The sequence below is a fragment of the Xyrauchen texanus genome, chromosome 9, assembly GCF_025860055.1.
Source record: "Xyrauchen texanus isolate HMW12.3.18 chromosome 9, RBS_HiC_50CHRs, whole genome shotgun sequence".
NCBI lineage: Eukaryota > Metazoa > Chordata > Actinopteri > Cypriniformes > Catostomidae > Xyrauchen > Xyrauchen texanus.
The window spans coordinates 30,294,522-30,314,232 of record NC_068284.1 but is presented as its reverse complement, the minus strand read 5'-3'; the positions used below and the strand labels follow the sequence as shown (position 1 = coordinate 30,314,232).

At 37.0% G+C, this 19,711-nt stretch overlaps 1 protein-coding gene across 1 annotated transcript; it reads left to right on the top strand.

Annotated features, from left to right (window-relative positions):
* The first annotated feature begins 9,860 nt into the window (after window positions 1-9,860).
* LOC127649487 (phakinin-like) lies at window positions 9,861-17,570 on the top strand. Its single transcript, XM_052134596.1, has 8 exons — window positions 9,861-10,370; window positions 11,159-11,241; window positions 13,898-14,054; window positions 14,762-14,923; window positions 15,581-15,709; window positions 15,905-16,140; window positions 17,170-17,237; window positions 17,388-17,570. The coding sequence occupies exons 1-8, from the start codon at window positions 9,942-9,944 to the stop codon at window positions 17,429-17,431; spliced, it is 1,308 nt and encodes a 435-aa protein (XP_051990556.1). The 5' UTR covers window positions 9,861-9,941; the 3' UTR covers window positions 17,432-17,570.
* The last annotated feature ends 2,141 nt before the right edge of the window (window positions 17,571-19,711 follow it).

The window sequence follows — 19,711 nt, the reverse complement described above, 5'->3', positions numbered from 1 at the left end:
ACATTCTTAAGTGTTTTCTTTTGTCTGTTTAATTTATTATTCTAATTTTTTTATTGGTATTTGTATGTGTGTATACTTTCATTTTGTGTTATTTTTTTTGTGTATTCTGTGTGTGTATGTTCTTTTTAATCAGTCCTGTTTTTGTTTTTTTTATCAATAAAATTTTAATATGAAAATGATGTCCAGCTGCAGAGAGCATTGTGTCAGTATACATCTACTTTAATTTTTATAGAGATCTGTAATTCCATTTTTACTAGGAAGAATTCCAATTAGAGAGCTCTGTGATTCCATTTTTACTAGGAAGAATTCCAATTAGAGAGCTCTGTGATTCCATTTTTACTAGTAAGAATTCCAAATAGAGAGCTCTGTGATTCCATTTTTACTAGTAAGAATTCCAATTAGAGAGCTCTGATATTCAATTTTTACTAGGAAGAATCCAAAATAGAAAGCTCTGTAATTCCATTTTTACTAGTAAGAATTCCAAATAGAGAGCTCTGTGATTCCATTTTTACTAGTAAGAATCCCAAATAGAGAGCTCTGTTATTAAATTTTTACTAGTAAGAATTCCAATTAGAGAGCTCTGTGATTCCATTTTTACTAGTAAGAATTCCAAATAGAGAGCTCTGTAATTCCATTTTTACTAGTAAGAATTCCAAATAGAGAGCTCTGTAATTCCATTTTTACTAGTAAGAATCCCAAATAGAGAGCTCTGTAATTAAATTTTTACTAGTAAAATTCAAATAGAAGCTCTGTAATTCCATTTTACTAGTAAAATTCCAAATAGAGAGCTCTGTAATTCCATTTTTACTAGTAAGAATCCCAAATAGAGAGCTCTGTAATTAAATTTTTACTAGTAAGAATTCCAATTAGAGAGCTCTGTAATTCCATTTTTACTAGTAAGAATTCCAAATAGAGAGCTCTGTAATTCCATTTTTACTAGTAAGAAATCCAATTAGTGAGCTCTGTAATTAAATTTTTACTAGTAAGAATTCCAAATAGAGAGCTCTGTAATTCCATTTTTACAAGTAAGAATTCCAAATAGAGAGCTCTGTAATTCCATTTTTACTAGAAAGAATTCCAAATAGAGAGCTCTGTAATTCCATTTTTACTAGTAAGAATTCCAAATAGAGAGCTCTGTAATTCCATTTTTACTAGAAAGAATTCCAATTAGAGAGCTCTGTAATTCCATTTTTACTAGTAAGAATTCCAAATAGAGAGCTCTGTGATTCCATTTTTACTAGTAAGAATTCCAAATAGAGAGCTCTGTAATTCCATTTTTACTAGAAAGAATTCCAATTAGAGAGCTCTGTAATTCCATTTTTACGAGTAAGAATTCCAAATAGAGAGCTCTGTGATTCCATTTTTACTAGTAAGAATTCCAATTAGAGAGCTCTGTAATTCCATTTTTACTAGGAAGAATCCAAAATAGAGAGCTCTGTATTTCCATTTTTACTAGAAGAATTCCAATTAGAGAGCTCTGTAATTCCATTTTTACTAGGAAGAATTCCAATTAGAGAGCTCTGTGATTCCATTTTTACTAGTAAGAATTCCAATTAGAGAGCTCTGATATTTCATTCTTACTAGTAAGAAATCAAATTAGAGAGCTCTCCAATTCAATTTGTACAAGTAAGAATTTCAATTACTAATTTTTATAAATCCCATAAAAGGTGTGCTTAATTGCAGAGCTCTGTAACTGAATTCAACAAAAATGCAATTGTAGAGCTCTCTAACTTTAATTCTTACTAGTAAGTATATAATTATAGAGCTCTGCAATTGCAATTCTTACTAGTAAAAAATCTATTGTAGAACACTCTAATTCAATTACAAGCAAGCAATTAATACAAGCAATTAATTTCTTACTTATAAGAATGCAAATGCCAAGCTTTATCATTGGAATTCCTACTAGTAAGAATGTAATTGCAGAGCTCTGTAATTCAGTTATAGAGCTCTACAAGTACATTCTTTCTAGCAAAAATTGCAATTAAAGAGCTCTACATTTACATTCTTACTTGTAGGAATTCCAATTACAGAGCTCTGCAATTGCATACTTTCTAGTATAAACATGATTTTAGAGCTCTACAATAGTGATTCTTACTAGGAATAATGGCTTTGTAGAGCTCTCTATTCAGTGTCATCTCATTATGTTAATGGAACCTCATGCATATGTATCTGGCTTATATAAATTGGCAGGTGGGAAGATGTATATAAATATGTATGGGGGTGGGGGGTGGGCACAAAATGTATTATGACTATACAGTATATGACTATATCATATTATATCATATGTTATTATACATTTATTAAAAAGATTGCAATCATTACAAATTCTGTTATAAAAATATTTTTGTTATAAAATATTTAATGCTAATAACTTACCATGTCACACATGGCCTTTATTTTGAAATGTAGCCTACCTCAGGTGGGATTTGAAAAGGGAAATGGGTGAAATTGCCTCTAATGTTTTGCATCTAATGAATGCAAAGTTTTACTAGTAAGAATGCAATTGTAGAGCTCTGTAATTGAAATTCCTACTAGTGAAAATTTTATGAGATGGCTCTGAAATAGCATTTTTACTAGTAAGAATCAAATTGCAGAGCTCTTTAATTGGAATTGTTACCAGTAAAAAGGCAATTGCAGAGCTCTGTTATTCAATTGTCGAGCTCTGCAATTGCATTCTTACTAGTAGAAATGCAGATAGAGATCTCTGTAATTGCATGTTTACAAAATATATTGTAGAACTCTCTAATTGAAATATTACTAGTTAAAATACAATAACAACCAGTAATGCTGGATGCATTAACAGTAAAATATGCTTGCCATAATGTCACGGGCATGCCATGAGTTCACAAAAAGAGGTATGCTTTACCTGTCATCAAAACAGGCACAAACCTATCTTTTGAGTCTGCCCTTGAGACTTTCAAGCACAAGCAGATGTCAAAATTCCACCTCATATTAGTCTCACTAGTACCAAGCATTCACCTTATATAAAAGGATTATATTAGGATTACATAACAGTAGATATGGCAAGCCAATTTTGCTTTTACAGTTTTTTTCAATCGCTTTGGCACAATCCTCGAATGAGTATTAAACTTTATCCCAATATATGACTAAATATATGAACATTAGGTCATTAGTTCACATGACTATAGTCATTTATAATTGCTTTGGCACAAATCCATTGAGTAAGCATTGCAGATCAAAATAGTTTGTATTAATTTGCTATTGAATGATATTACTCTCAAATGCAATTATACACATTCATTGTGTAAATCCCTACATGCTAAATAGAACAACCAACAATCACAATAACCTGTCACACATATATTAGATACATAATAGTTATGTGGTATTGTTGTAATAGTTGTCAGATGGATAGACTTTTAAATTTCAATTAAAAACAATTAAATTTCCTCACAATTTAAAGCAACAAAACGCAAATGCTGTCCAAATAAGCTGACAGGTCAAACTCATAACCAATCAGTTCCCAAACACATTTGTACTGCAAGGGTAAGACTGAATTTCACAGATGTGGAATATGGAGCAGGCAGGAGACAGACAGGGGCAAGAGCATGCTCCTGCAAGAGGAAGGGGCATTAGAGTGCAGGGGGATATGGTGAGGGGGAGAGGAAGAGGGAGAAGGGGACACAGAGGATGAGGAGCCAGAGAAAGGTAAAGGTACAGAGAAATCTCAAATGAGATACGGGCAACAATTATAGACCATGTCATCAACCATGGCCTAAGTATGACAGAGGCTGGTCAGAGAGTGCAGCCTAATCCGGGCCGGTCTACAGTGTCATCAAGAGTCCAGACATTCAGGAGAGAAAACGGGTGTGTAATCAAATATTGTACTGCAATATTCCTTCACACTGGTATTCCAGTGAACTTATCCAATGCATGTCTCAATTTATGTAGAATACATTGACTTTACTGTCCTGTATTTTCCATCTTAAGATTGAGCAGAAGGTCAGTTTTCACTGCTCAACAAGAACTTGAAATTTGTAATATGGTCATAGCAAAAAAATGCTATTAGACTAAAAAATATTCAAAGTGCAGTCAAACCTCGTCAGCCTCTCCACAATTGATAGACTGCTGAAGAGATATCAAGAGAATTGCAATGAAGCAACTCTACAAGGTCACTTTTGAGAGGAATGGTGAGACACTGAAGGAGCTGAGGTACCAGTATGTACAGGTAAGAATGCATCATTGTATACTACATATACAGTGTATACAGAGCTGTAATCTCCATGTCTTTCAGTATTGACAAGTACAACCTGTACATGCAGAATGTTACACAATGAGGGATATGTGTAACTGTATGATTTACAATATCTTCTGAAAATTATTGGCTAAATTGCTTTCGTCACTTTTATAGAGAGTGATGGAGCTGGAGGTTGATGAATCCCCACACATTTTTGTGTATGTGGATGAGGCAGGATTCAACTTGACCAAAGTCAGGAGATGAGGCCGTAATATTATTGGCCAACGAGCCACTTTTGATGTGCCAAGCCAGCGTGTAGGGAACATTACAATATGTGCTGCCATATGTGGGAATGTGTCATAAGTCACTGTTGTTTTGCCCATAACCATGTTTCCCCTGGACTACACTTCCCATAATTCCCTGCCATCCGTTCCCTATTGTTCTCATCTGTGTTTTATTTATTCACTCTGGAGGTATATGGCTGTGAGTTACAGGAGGACCAAAAATGTGAGAAATTCTGGTCTCTGCATCACAAAAAGATGGACACGGTTGCAGGGCTTTTGTGCAACTGGTAAGACAAGGCTTCATGGTATCAATCTTGTTTCTTTCTATTATATTTTATACAGGAAGTACCTAGTTTATGTACTTATTATTTTAACCTGTCCAGATTGCTTTGCCCTGACTAGTGGTATCTGTAACGTTTTGAAGGAAGTCACGAGAGCTGGATCTAGATGCAGCAAGAAGTTTAATAAAGAATATAAGCAAAGTTTAAAATAACTCTGTAAACACAGGTACAAGGCAGAACTTAGAAACAAAACAAATGAAACATCCACAATGTGAACTGGTACATATGAAGAGGTGAGAAACATAACTCACAAAGTCTGGGTAGAAATCAGGGCATTATATACACAGGGGTAAATGAGGAAATGAAACACAGGTAAGAACAATAGGGAACAGCTGGCAGTGATGAGGGCAGGGAATTATGGGAAGTGTAGTCCGGGGGAAACAGATGACAGGGGGGAAAACACAAGGCAAAACAACAGTGAATCATAACAGAATGGTGTCCTCTGCCACATTCCCATCATTGGGCCCTATAACACACAACATCTCAATTTCCTGGAAACTTTTAACAGGGATCTCATTCCTGAGAATGAAAGGGGGTAGGTAAAAAATTACTTGACAAAGTATGTTATAGATTGGGACAAAATACGTTTCCAAATACAATTTTTGATGGGGTTTCTCCCACCATACTTCCCATTCATAAATCCCATTGCGGAGTTGTTTTCTGCATGGAGATGGAAGGTCTATGATCCCCATCCTCATGACCAGTTGTCCTTACTGGGTTCAATGGATGCTGGTTATGAGGATATTACAGCAGATTGTTGTAGGGGGTGGATGCATCATGGCAAAAGATTTTTCCATCGTTGCATTGCAAGGGAGGATAGTGTAGATGTAGATGAAATGTTGTGGCCGGACAGAGAGGAGAGATTGGAATACCCATGAGGTTGATGATCTTGAAGCATTTTATTTTCTCTTGAACATATTGTAGTTCCTGAATTTGACTGTTGTATATATATATATATATATATATATATATATATATATATATATATATATATATATATATATATATATATATATATATATATATATTATTATTTTTTATTTATTTTTCTGTACAAGCTTTCTTTACAAATGTTTTGGTTGGTAGTAAAGTGTGTACATACAATGATGAGAAATGTTTGAATAATTGTTGAAAGTACAGTGTTTGTATGTGCCATGACTTTTTGACATCAATACTATTCAGCCGCCTACATATACAATGTTATCATTTGGACAATATTACAAAGTGGGTAACTATCACACTTTCAGATTACACTGTAATTTGACAAAATGTCTTTTCATTTGGACTGTCTTGGTCTAAGCAATGATAAAGGAATCTTTTTTTTTTTTTTTTTTTTGATGACAATGATTTATTTATTGATGGATTTATTTACATTTGAAACATGAGTTGATTATTTTGAGTAATCACCTTTTGCAGGTCACATAGAGTGGTGTGCTGAATGTACCACATGATGTGAGGATTGTACTCTGAGTTTTGACAATTTTAAATTTGATTCAGTAAATGTGCCAAATTGATTGATGAAAAATTGTAATGCATCCAGGGTTACTGTAATCCTAATATAATCCTTCTATGTAAGGACAACACTTGGTACCAGTGAGGCTATTATAAGGTGGAATTTGACAGACATCTGCTTTTGCTTGAAAGTCTCAAGGGCAGACTCAAAAGATAGGTTTGTGCCTGTTTTGATGGCAGGTAAATCATATCTCTTTTTGCAATCTCAAGCATTGCCCATGACATACAGTTCTTACACTCAGCAGCTGCAACATCTGTGATTGACATTCAAATACAATTGTAAGCCTTAAATAGTAAATGTTCGCCTAAATTGTAGAGAATCGTAGAGACTATGGCCTATAAAACATAATATAATCTCTGGATGTAAGAACTCATGAGAATATCAATATAATTTATGGAAATCCACTTAACAAAAAATCAGGGGAAAATACACAGTTGTTCTGATAACAAAAGAGGAATTGTCTCTAATTCAGTGGAAAATGGCGAGACTCTTTTCTACTGTAGTTGCTCTGAAGGTCAGGAAAGTCTAAAATACGTGCACTTTGTACTTCTCCCTTAGTTGTTTACTCCAATGATCCTAAATATTATGATACTTAGGATGTATGGCAAGAGGCCAACGAATTTGATCAGTATGTTTATTAACAATACAGAAATATCCTGCGGAACAAGTGCTAGGAACTAGTGTGAAGTACAAAAAGTACATAAAGATACATGTGATATATGGTAGCGGTTCAAAAGGCCCCTTTAAGCAAGCTATTCTAAGAGCTCTCTATTCTAAGAAACAAATAATGTGAAACTAAAGTGGCTTCTGGGTTACATACTAAAAATTTGCTTTTTATGCATTTGTGCCAGTTTCAGTTTCATACAGTTGGTCCTGAAAGCCCCTAGATTTACACAAATGTGCTGTCCTGTCACTGTAGAAGTGTGATGTTGAAATTTCTTCGACGTGAACAAGTTGACCGGACAGACAGATAGATAGTAAAAGAAAAAACAACAAAGACAGAGAGAGATGTGAAAGAGGGACAGACGGACAGACAGACAGACAGATAGAAATATAACTGTCCAAAGCAATTTAGCAAAGTATGAAATATAATATCTTATTTAATGCTGCAGCTGTAGGTTTGAACTATTGCCTCAGGCCTGCACAGTGATTAGTGACAGCCAATTATGTATCGGTTAGTTTCTCACTGTGCCCTACAGCACCAGTTTCTGCAAATCTGTTCATGTGGGTTTAAAGATCATCAGGCCAGATATGAGGAGTGCAAAAAATTATCATCTTGAGTAAAACTTACTAGCAATGTGCAGTTTACTGTAAAGTGTCTTTATTTGCCCTAAAAGCAGTCACTATCTCATGGGAAAGCAATATTTGACTTCCTTTAGTTGACTACAGTATCTGCCACCTGAAAACAGGAAGATGTGGCTTGGTAAAGATCAGTTATCAAATTAAAAATCATGCTGTTAGGCATTTTTCTTCCTATTTTTGCAAGATGTGTGAGGTAGATGTGATTCCCTTATGAGAGGTAACATAACATTATACATAGATTGCATCCGGAAAGTATTCACAGCGCTTCACTTTTTCCACATTTTGTTATGTTACAGCCTTATTCCAAAATTTATTAAATTCATTATTTTCCTCAAAATTCTACAAACAATACCCCATAATGACAACGTGAAAAAAGTTTGTTTGAAATCAAAAATTAAAAATTTTAATAATCACATGTACATAAGTATTCACAGCTTTTGCCATGACACTCAAAATTGAGCTCAGGTGCATCCTGTTTCCACTGATTATCCTTGAGCTGTTTCTACAACTTGATTGGAGTCCACCTGTAGTAAATTCAGTTGATTGAACATGATTTGGAAAGGCACACAGCTGTCTATATAAGATCCAACAGTTAACAGTGCATGTCAGAGCACAAACCAAGCCATGAAGTCCAAGGGATTGTCTGTAGACCTCCGAGACATGATTGTATCGAGGCACAGATCTGGGGAATGTTACAGAAAACTTTCTGCAGCATTGAAGGTCCCAATGAGCACAGTGGCCTACATCATCCGTAAATGGAAGTTTGGAAACTCCAGGACTCTTCCTAGAGCTGGCCGCCCGGCCAAACTGAACAATCAGAGAAAGGGGCCTTAGTCAGTGAGGTGACCAAGAACCCGATGGTCACTCTGACAGAGCTCCAGCATTTCTCTGTGGAGAGAGGAGAACCTTCCAAAAGAACAATCATCTCTGCAGCACGCCACCAATCAGGCCTGTATGGTAGAGTGGCCAGACGGAAGCCACTCTTCAGTAAAAGGCACATGACAGCCTGCCTGGTGTTTGCCAAATGGCACCTAAAGGACTCTCAGACCATGAGAAACAAAATTCTCTGGTCTGATGAAACAAAGATTGAACTCTTTGCCCTTAATGGCAAGCGTCATGTCTGGAGGAAAACGGGTACCAATCATCACCTGGCCAATACCATCCCTAAAGTGAAGCATGGTGGTGGCAGCATCATGCTGTGGGGATGTTTTTCAGCGGCAGGAACTGGGAGACTAGTCAGGATTGAGGGAAAGAGGAATGCAGCAATGTACAGAGACATCCTTGATGAAAACCTGCTCCAGAGCACTCTGGACCTCAGACTGGGGCTTCAAGGTTCATCTTACAACAGGACAACGACCCTAAGCACACAGCCAAGATAACAAAGGAGTGGATACGGGACAACTCTGTGAATGTCCTTGAGTGGCCCAGCCAGGGCCTAGACTTGAACCCGATTGAAAATCTCTGGAGAGATCTGAAAATGGCTGTGCACCGATGCTCCCCATCCAACCCGATGGAGCTTGAGAGGTCCTGCAAAGTAGAATGGGAGATACTGCCCAAAAATAGGTGTGCCAAGCTTTTAGCATCAGACACAAAAAGACTTGAGGCTGTAATTGGTGTCAAAGGTGCTTCAACAAAGTATTGAGCAAAGGCTGTGAATACTTATGTACATGTGATTTATTTATTTATTTATTTTTCATTTATTTATTTTATAAATTTGCAAAGATTTCAAACAAACTACTTTCACGTTGTCATTATGGGGTATTGTTTGTAGAATTTTGAGTAAAATTATTAATTTAATCAATTTTGGAATAAGGATGTAACATTACAAAATGTGGAAAAATTGAAGCGCTGTGAATACTTTCCAGATGCACTGTATCTCTCATAAACACACACAATTGTGATTGCTACTATCTAGGGGCATTGTGCTCAAAGCATAGTTTAGTTCACTCACTGTCATTGTCAAAGCCAGTAACATACCATGGTCATACATAATGAGAGGGTACACACTAGATTGACCAGGTGCTCTATAGACCTTTCCTGAGAAGTCCACTCTGCTGAGGCAGCCGAAAACTGCCTAGAAATGATTAACAAAGAGCAGTGACCAGCATCACCAGATTTCTCTCACAATGGTACAGGAACAACAGACCTTGAACAAAGACTCTGCTTTCCAGAAGCCCAGGCCTCCATAAAGAGGCATGCACTGGTAGCTGTTGCCGTTTAGCTGAGGGCTGGTCAGAGAATATTTGAACTTACATTGTGGCAATGTCTATAGGCAAGTAGTGGCACTTAACACTGGAACAGAAATGCCTCTGCCACGACGTCGATCCTCATTCCTGGGCCAAACTGCTGTCGAGCGAACAGGCAGTGTGGGCCGTATGAGTACGGCAGGGACCGCTGCACCTCGGGGAGTGTTTGTAGGCATGATTCCCACTGGAGGTGCAAGCAGCCTGGGTGCACGTGTTTCCCGCAGAGCTCTGGGCATCAGCAGCGTGTTCTTTCAGGGACTTAGGAGCACCAGTGTCCCTATGGTGACCCAGCATGGAGACCGAGGCCACCCGTTTGGTTTTGATAGCCTCAACACCTGCTTGCTGGAGTACCGTGACAAAGTTCATGCTCTGGAGCAGCTTAACCTACAGCTTGAGGACCAGATCAGACACTGTCTTGATCGTAAAGCCTCTAGTGCTGGAACATGGAGTGGCCTGAAGCAAGACTGGGAGGATGTCTATATACAGGTAGGAGAGGATATTAGACAAGGATGGGGCCTCTTAAGATGTCACCAAAATGTGTAAGAGGCCCTTCACATCCAAACCTGTTTTTGTGTCCATCTGCATTCTTTTCCCATTGTTTTTCTGTGTAAACAGACTGATGTCATTGCCCGTCTCATTCAGGAGCACTGTGTTTTTTAGACACCCTGTCAAGTTAAAGCTGACGTATGTAACTGTTTTAGTGTTAATTTACTCTCTTCCATCCCAGCTTTACATGCAGGAACAATAATAACTAAGCCATTTATAGGTACATTTTCTCAAAAAACTGTAAACACTGTATCTCTGTGGCACTATTAAAATTCCTGTGTTTGTTTTGAAATTTAGACTTTCCCATCAATGTTATTTAGCCAATGGCATGAGTTGGGGGCTCGACTATCTGACTGTTTGAACAACTGCAGACGAGATGCATATTCGGAAAGCTGTTTTTTAAAACATACAGCTTTAAAGCTGATATTCTGCTCTAATGTCAGGTTAAAACGTGTATCAACTTTTAAAAACTTGTCACATAAAAAAAATACTCAAGTGATTTTATCTTGTTCAAAGGATGTTTAGACATTTTTATTGGAAAACAAGACCAAAATAATGATTAGGTAAATTACTGACACAGTGCTGGCAGTCAGGTTCTCAGGAAGTACCCTGTGAGATGTCCCTTTGGTGGGCAAAGATAGAAAAGCCAAATTTCCCTGTATCAAGGTAGTAAAAATTGATTGTTTACTCATTGGTGTGCAGGCTAACCTATTCCTGTCATCTGACAGGTGAGTGAGACCATCTTGGACAATGCTCGTCTTATGCTCCAGACTGAAAATGTTCAAGCAAATGCAGAGGACTTCAAGGACAGGTGTGTTTCTGATTAACAATTTTTATTGATTCAGACAATTAACAAAGAAAAGGAAAACATATATTGACAGAATCAATATTTAACCCCCATTATTACCCCTCCCAATCCCCAACCCCACCCTGATCCTCAACAAACATACCAGTGGTCACACATGAGTATACACACACGCACACACACACACACACACACACAAATAAAATACTTAATGCCCTGTTTGGACCACTTGAAGGCGTCTGGCTGAAAAGCTGTTACCGGGCGGTACTCTGTCAGAGACAAAGCTTCGGTTTAAACCAATTAACTCTGTATCCCGAGAACTTAGAAAACAAATGAATAATTCTGTGGAGGCAAGGCATAGATCTAGTAGGGTCGGAGACAAATAATAAAATATCATCTGCGTAAAGCAAAAGCTTATGCGCCACACCTCCCGCCACCACCCCTGGAAAATCATCCTCCTTTCTTATCGTGGCTACTAATGGTTCCAGGTCAAGACAAAACAATAATGGGGGAAGAGGGCAACCCAGCCGGGTGCCCCTATCCAGAATAAAATGATCTTAAATTAATCCATTTGTTTGTACCACCACTACCGGGTGTCTATAAAGTAACTTAATCCAACCAATAAAAGTATTCCCGAACCCCTATATTTCCAAAATTTTAAAAAGATAATCTCATTCTACCATGTCAAATGCCTTTTTGGCGTCAAGTGAGAAGTGAGTGACCTGAGTCCACTTACCACATGATATTGATGAAATGCCTAATGTTTTCAGAAGAGCTAAGGCCCCAAATAAACCCCTCCTGATCTATATGTATAAGAGATATCATAACTTTACTTAATCGGTTAGCCAAAATCTTTGACAATCTTTTAACATATAGCTGGATCAGGGAAATTGGACAGTAACTCTTTGCACTCACTTGGATCTTTGTCATTTTAAGAATCAGATCCGTGCTTTCGTCATGGTTGGCGGAAGCTTTTCCTTCTTTAATGATTCTGTATAAACTTCTAGCAAAAGATGTAAAAACTGCGGCAAAGCCATCTGGCCCCAGAGCATTGCCTGTAGGCAAGGCCTTAATTACCTTGCCAAGCTCCTCCAAGGTTATTTTAGAATCAAGATAATTGTTTTGCTCAGCCGTCAGTTTAGGAAATTCTAATGTTTCTACAAAGTTCCTAATATCCTCATCAGTAGGCAAAGACGTGGAACTATAGAGATCAAGATAGAATTCTTTAAAAACATTATTAATATATAATAGAGGGAATGGAAGAAAAAGACTCTGTTTTATGTATCTAGCCAGACGTTTCCCTGCCTTGTCCCTTGACTCAAAGTATGACTGTCTTGTCCTAAATAGCCAAAACTCCACCTTCCTCCTCAACAAAATAGTATTATAACTGTATTTCAATCGGGTCCATAAGATGACATTCAGTGCTTCAGCTCTGGCTTGGCACTTTAAATATTCCCTTCAAACTCCACGAGTTCTCGTGCTTTGGATTTTTTAGTGAATGAGGCAGACTGTATGATCCGGCCCCTATGAACTGGCTTAAGTGCCTCCCAATCCACACCCACAGAGGATACTGAGTGGATACTGCCTTTAATATTTGTTGGAATACAGGATTTTTTAAAAGGGCTACATAAAAGCGCCAACTATATGATATCCTTTTCTCCATATGTGGCAACACCTCTAAACACACCAGGGCATGATCTGAGACTAAAATGTTTCCAATTGAGCAATAAACAACAGATAAAATTAGGGATTTAGACTTACAAAAAATCTATACTAGAGTAAATCTTATGGACTGATGGAAAAAATGTATAGACCCTACCAGATGGGTTCAAAAGTCTCCAAATTTCTGTAAGACCAAGATTTTTACACATCCTGTGAAGCGTCAATGTTGCTCTAGGGGGCTTGCACACTTTTGCTTCACTGTGATCCAAGGACTGAGTCCATCAAAAGATTAAATAACAGCTTATGGCCTGTTAAGTCAAGCATATTCGGAAAGAGCCCATCCAGGAATTTCCCCATATCCTGACCCTCTTCGGCCTCAGGAATTCAGACAATTCTGATTTTATTCCACCCGCTATGGTTCTCCATGTCCTTCAAGTTCTCCCAGACTCGCTCCAGCTCCACCCTGGTCTCTAGCGGATTAGCAGATAATTAATTACCTCTTGTAACCATCTCAGAAAATGTCATCTCCATGGCAGTGATCAATCGACTTATTACAGCATGTCCTCCAAGTCAGCAACGACCTTCTTCAGGATGGTGCTGTTCAACATGTTCAACAACCTCGCCGAATTTCCCTTATTTCTCAGACCAAATTGGCTCTCTGGTTTGGGGCCTTCTCGTGGGTGTCAGCTTGAGCACGTAAGTGTCTTTTAATGTCTCCAGAGCCCAAGGATTTTGAATTCTTTGACATATTGCCCTCCTAGAACAGTTATGGAACCGAGTGTACCGAATCTCACCGGTTTATGTCATTAATAGTGCTAAAACTAGCAACGTGCGCAGACCCTGCCGTTCACACATCCGAACCTCGCATGGCGTCACATGACCTTCAAGCCAGGTATGTTTCAAGAGTTTGTTTCAAGGACAACAACAGTGAAGAGAAGAAACTCTGAAAGGATTTCCTGTTAATGCTTGATATAGTATCGTTCTGTGCATGATTGTGTAGGTATGAGAATGAACAGCCATACCACAAGACAGTAGAGGAGGAGATAAACGCACTGTACAAGGTCATCGATGATGCAAACCTGACAAGGATGGACCTGGAGAACCAGATTGAAAGCGTGAAGAATGAACTTATGGATGTGGAGCAAAGTCACATAGAGGTGAGATATGTAAGGGATAATGTACAGTCAGCTGGTCACAAAATAAATCAAATAAATAAATTCATATGAAATTTTGATTTTAATTTAAATTAATTTATTATGTGAAAAGAGAGCATGGAGTGTATAGTTTAGCATTCATTATACAAATATGTTTGACCATAGAAAGTTACGATTGACCAATTAGAAGTATTCCAGAGAAACAAACATTTAAGCAGTATATTGCCACAAGCCAGAGACGATTTAGCCCAAGATGGAGCACAGGTATTAAAATGAAAGGGAGAAATTTGAACACCTAATATGGTTGTAGAAAATTCCTGCCTTACAGGTAAAATACCCAATCACCTTTTAGATACAGACATTGCCTGTTATCAGCTCAAGAACACTTATGCGGATTAGATGGACCAGCCTAAAAATATAATTTTTTTGTATAATCTGAGCTAAAGAAGCACAATTTATTATACCACTGTTGTCAGATTTTACTGCTGATTTGAAATATATTATTTGATTTTAATCTTGACCAATTATTTTTATTTTATATTTTATTTTTTTCTTCATTCAAGTAGATAGGAGCGGTACTTTTATTCTACTTGTATCAATAAAGCATTCCCAAGATGACCGCCGAGTGAACTGACTTGCATTGAAAGGGACTTTGCACCAGCTCAACAATATAGAATTTAAAATTATAATATTCTTTTGGTCTCCTTCAGGATGTTAAAGTGCTTTACAAGCAGATGGCTAGGTGTGAGGTGGATGAACCGGATGCTCCCATGGAGACCAGTCTGGACCAGATTCTAGCTTTCATCCGCTTTCACTGGGAAAGTGTTGTTGAGAAGAACCGTGCTGAGACTGATGCTCACCTTGAGTGCAAGGTAAACCATAGAATAAGAAATCGTATCTCTCAGATGGATCAATGCCCACTGATCGATACAGGCCATACAATATTAGGGTTTTCAGCCAGGGGGCAAAAGGTATAAACTATAAAGGTAAAAAACATTATTTAACATTATATAATGTAAAAATGTTGAAGAGATAGTTTACTCAAAAATGAAAATTGTCATTATTTAGTAAACAAACGGCATGTCGTTCCAAACCCGAACAGTTGTCTTTCTTCTGTGGAACACAAAATTAGATGCTTGTCTAATTTTAGCCAATGTTAGAGTGTCCAAGCTGCTCTTTTCCATACAATCAAGGTGAATGGGGACTAGAGATACACGTGGTCATCTTTTACTTTGATTCTATGGAACAAGCAGCTGGTACATTCTGCTACACACAAAAAAAACATGCTTGAATGAATGACCGGCATTGAGTAAATGGTGACAGAATATATTTTTTTTATTGAATTTATTTATTTTTGAGTGAATAAAAGTTATTATAAACTTACAGAGAAAAGTTGCTTTTATATATTCGTGGTCACTGGGTTGGCTGAGAGCCTGGGTCTATAAATGTAAAAAAATATATATATATTCAAAATATATTAAACTATATTATAATATGATAATCACCATTGTGTGTGTTTGTGTGTGCAGCAGGCTGACAGTGTGAACAGTAAGCTCAGTCGAGAGGAGGAAGAACTCAAGTGCCTGAAGACAGAGTGCAATGGAGCGGGGTGCAAGATTCAGAGTTTACAGGCTGAGACCGAGTCTATTAGAGCTTTGGTAGGAAAACCTTCACAGTTTCTCATAGGGAAACACATGGTAATTCCTCAGAGTTTGACACAAAGAATATAAAGCAAAACCATGTTTATTTCTCTACACTGCCTACAGGCATCAGCTGACATTCTAAGATATTAAGCACTTAGAGATTCCATGTTGATGTCGACAAACAATATTGTGACTTCTTGTTCCTTGCAGAAACGAGGCCTGGAGAATGCCCTTAATGATGCCAAGCACTGGCACGACATTGAGCTGCAAAATCTCAGATCTGTTATTGCGAAGCTGGAGGCAGAGCTCACAGAAGTCCGCGGGGACATTGAGCAGCAACAACATGACCATGAAACTTTACTCAACAACAAGATGAAGCTGGAGCTGGAAATCGGAACGTATCATGGAATCCTGGATGGAGAAGAGAGCAGATTCTACTCCTCAGCGTGAGTCTCATATTAAAGGTGCACACAGTAGTTTTTTTATGTTGGGCTGGCCAATATGGCAGTCATCCTTGACGTATACTGACACCTAGTGGCATGGACGCAAATGTAATGGTTTTTGGTGACTGATGCCATTGTAGAAGTGTGCTATGCTTAGTCAACCATGATACATTTATTACATTAGCCAAAAGCATCTGAGAATATAGTGGTTGGTTACCAAGATAAAATAAGTGTAATTCCGCTGGTCATGTGACCATAAAATGGCGGCCCCATAGAGCTGTTCAGCCGTGACGTCAATTTGTAGAGAACCTGGAAGTCTAATTGTCCATGGATTCCCCTGGTATTTTCCTATGGGTTTTTATTATGGGGTTTTTCAACTTGTGTGTAAAATAAGGTCTGTAGTACACATTACTTGACAAAAGTGGACGTTTTGTTCTACAACATAAATTACATACAGTCATACCTCAGATGAGAATTTTGATGCCGCACTTGTTCATATAATTCAATATGGCTTCAAAATTCACGTTTGAGGTATGAACGTGTGTAATTTATGTTGAAGAACAAAACGTCCATGAATCGTAAAGTAATGTTTACCACCGACCTTATTTTTCTCACAAGTTCAAAAAAACATTATAAAAACACATAGGAAAATCCAGAGGGAACCCATAGACAATTAGACTTACGGGTTTTTGGACTACAATCTGAACAATAATATAACAGCTTTTATTAGGCCACTGATATAAGTCTTCATCACACGATTTCAAAATTACTAGGCCTATTTCCTTTAGTGTTGAACCTTTTTTAATGGGTACAAAAAACTGAGCTCACCTTTAAATCTAGGCTACGTATGAGAGAAGAACATAAGGACAACCAAAAAATCTCAAATTGATATTTATTCACACTGAGCCCTCTTCCTCATTTTTCAGAAGTCTGTAATTACTAGAAACCATCCACAGTTTCAGTTTCTGTGGACTCAGAGACAGATCCCTCAGGGTATACAGTATATAACTACAATGTTGTGCTGTACTGTAGGTTCCCAAGTGGTTCTTCAGTACCTGAGGGACGAATTCAGCCTTCCACCTCTGGACCACAGGCTGAAGGTACCAATGTATATTGTTTCTACAGAACATACTCTCTATATATGAGATTTGTGTTGTCAGATGAAACATCTGTGTGAATTTTAGACCCTGTTGTCTTTCTTTGCTGTGAGTGATTTTTCTGATATTTATTTTTTTCATGTCTCCTATTAGGTTCTAATGCTCCAGGTGCTCTAGAAGAACAAAGGAGTGTATAAATCATTTTCCAAAGCATTTTGGAAAAAAAAGCTTGATTTACATTTGTTTCTCATGTATAGACTACATAACTTAAATGTATAAGTTAAGAAATAAAGATCTATTTCATATGGCAATCTTTCATGGAGCAGTTAGCTGAATAGTGTGTACACAATGATGTCCAGTTGTTTCTGTTAAGATCGACTTTTTAAAACAAGACTCTGTAATTATAATATTATAATATAATTCCATATGTTTATCTTATATATCCTGTTTTAAGCCAACACAGGTGATAAAGCCATAAATTACAGAATGGGGTATACCAATAATTGGTCAAAATGTTAACTAAACACTATAATGACACCTTGTGGTTATAATGACACCTCTATGAAATCACCACTTAGACATTACTTCAAATCCTTGTAATTATTCTGAACTATCATGTCTTTGCTTAGGAAATCCACAAAAAGCAACTTTACTGCATTCATTAAAAAAATGAGCAAAGCTATTTCAAAAGCAAATAACTTTGAAAACTGAAATGTACTTGAGCAAAGAGTTATCTGAGAAAAAGTCCAAGTAAAACAGTTCAATGGTTCTGCATTTACATTTTATAAAATTACTGAATTAAGTTTTAGTGAATAAAAGTCTTGCACAGTATACATTAATGAAATATATATATGTATGAGTAATGTAATTTAGGGTTAGGCATCATAAGCATACACAAATATTTCTTTAGATTAGGAGACAGGATATTTCATTGCAGTCATTGCTGTGATTTTGTTGGGTCCCCAATGACAGAGAAGCATCCAGCACAGTAAGGGACCGGTTTCTTTGTATTAGCAGCACTCCCTCTTTTCAGACGGGACCCCAGGCTGCTGACCCTCACATCCTATAGAAAATTAGCACAGCTGTAATATTCTATGAATAAATGAGTCTCAGTGTGTCACAATATAGAAACATACTTCTCACCTCCAGGTTTCCTGGTGTTACACTGTCTGAAGGGTTTGCATCTGAAGGCTGGATCAGCTGAAGTGTTTATAAGATAAACAACAAAGGATCTACATGTTATTACAATGTTATTCCTTTTAGCAAATGTTTACATTATTGGTAATATCTAAACTTGGGGTACGGTATTCCAGAAATGTCATATCTTTAGTATTAAAGGGATTGGACCATGATAGGGTTAGTTAAACTACTGGTCAAAAGTTTTGAAACACTTATTCTTTTTTATCTTTGTTTTTTTTTTCATTGTTTCCTCATATTTTAGAATAAAAGTCATCAAAACTATGGAATAGCATAAATGGAACTATGGGAATTATGTTGTGACTAAACAAAATAAAAAATAAATCAAAATTGTGTTGTATTTTAGCATCTTCAAAGTAGTCACCCTTTCCCTAGAATTTGCAGAAATGTACTCTTGACATTTTCTCAACCAACTTCTTGAGGTATCACCCTGGGATGCTTTTAAAAAGTATTGAAGGAGTTCCCATCTATGTTGGGCACTTATTGGCTGCTTTAATTTATTATTTGGTCCAAGGTCATCAATTTCAAAATCTTTTTTTTTTTTTTTCATAAAATTTTGGTTTTATAATGAAATAAATTAATATGTTGGCTCAATTATACTTTTGTCTACAAAACTAATTTCAAACATTTTAGCATACATCTTCAGATCAAAAGATTTTTAAGATCATGAGAAACATTTTGGTCAAGTGTTTCAAAACTTTTGGTGGTATAATAATGACATAAATCTAATTTGGGGTGATATATCCCTTTGAGTTAAGATTTTACAAGTTCATGTTAGTATTTAAAAAAATTGTTTTCTAGATTAAGGATGTTTCTGTAATATGACTCTAGTTACTAATGTACACACAGTGAAAATGCATATCCGCAAGTGGATCTTCAAGCTTTGCAGTCTCATTATTAAATATCATGATCCATTAAAAAAAACATAGCAGGATGTAGGATTAGGTTTCAGGAGTTTTATAACACTTATGTTTAAATATGACAATTCATGAAGATGTTTCTGCAATGCATTCATGCTAGTATGTTTATTGGGTCTCTGTGTAAAGATTCAAACATTTTAGTATTACCTTTTGAAGTGTCTCCATGGGAAAAGCTGTTGAATAGTTAATCACAGAGATGAGCAGAAAGACTGCTAGCATTCTCATCATGTTCCCGGTCATCCTGCACTCTCACACACTAACAGCAGGCACAAGTAGTCTGAACTAAAATACCACCCAAACAAAGGGTGTGACTAAGTTGTTTTGCATCACAGGGAAAGTGACGACACCAGACAGAATTAC

Bases quoted from the DNA above. Each gene is read 5' to 3' on its own strand.
- LOC127649487 (XM_052134596.1), top strand. From the start codon at position 9,942: ATGCCTCTGCCACGACGTCGATCCTCATTCCTGGGCCAAACTGCTGTC. The intron at 11,242-13,897 runs GTGTGTTTCTGA...ATGATTGTGTAG, and splicing joins GCAGAGGACTTCAAGGACAG to GTATGAGAATGAACAGCCAT. The intron at 16,141-17,169 runs GTGAGTCTCATA...GCTGTACTGTAG, and splicing joins AGCAGATTCTACTCCTCAGC to GTTCCCAAGTGGTTCTTCAG.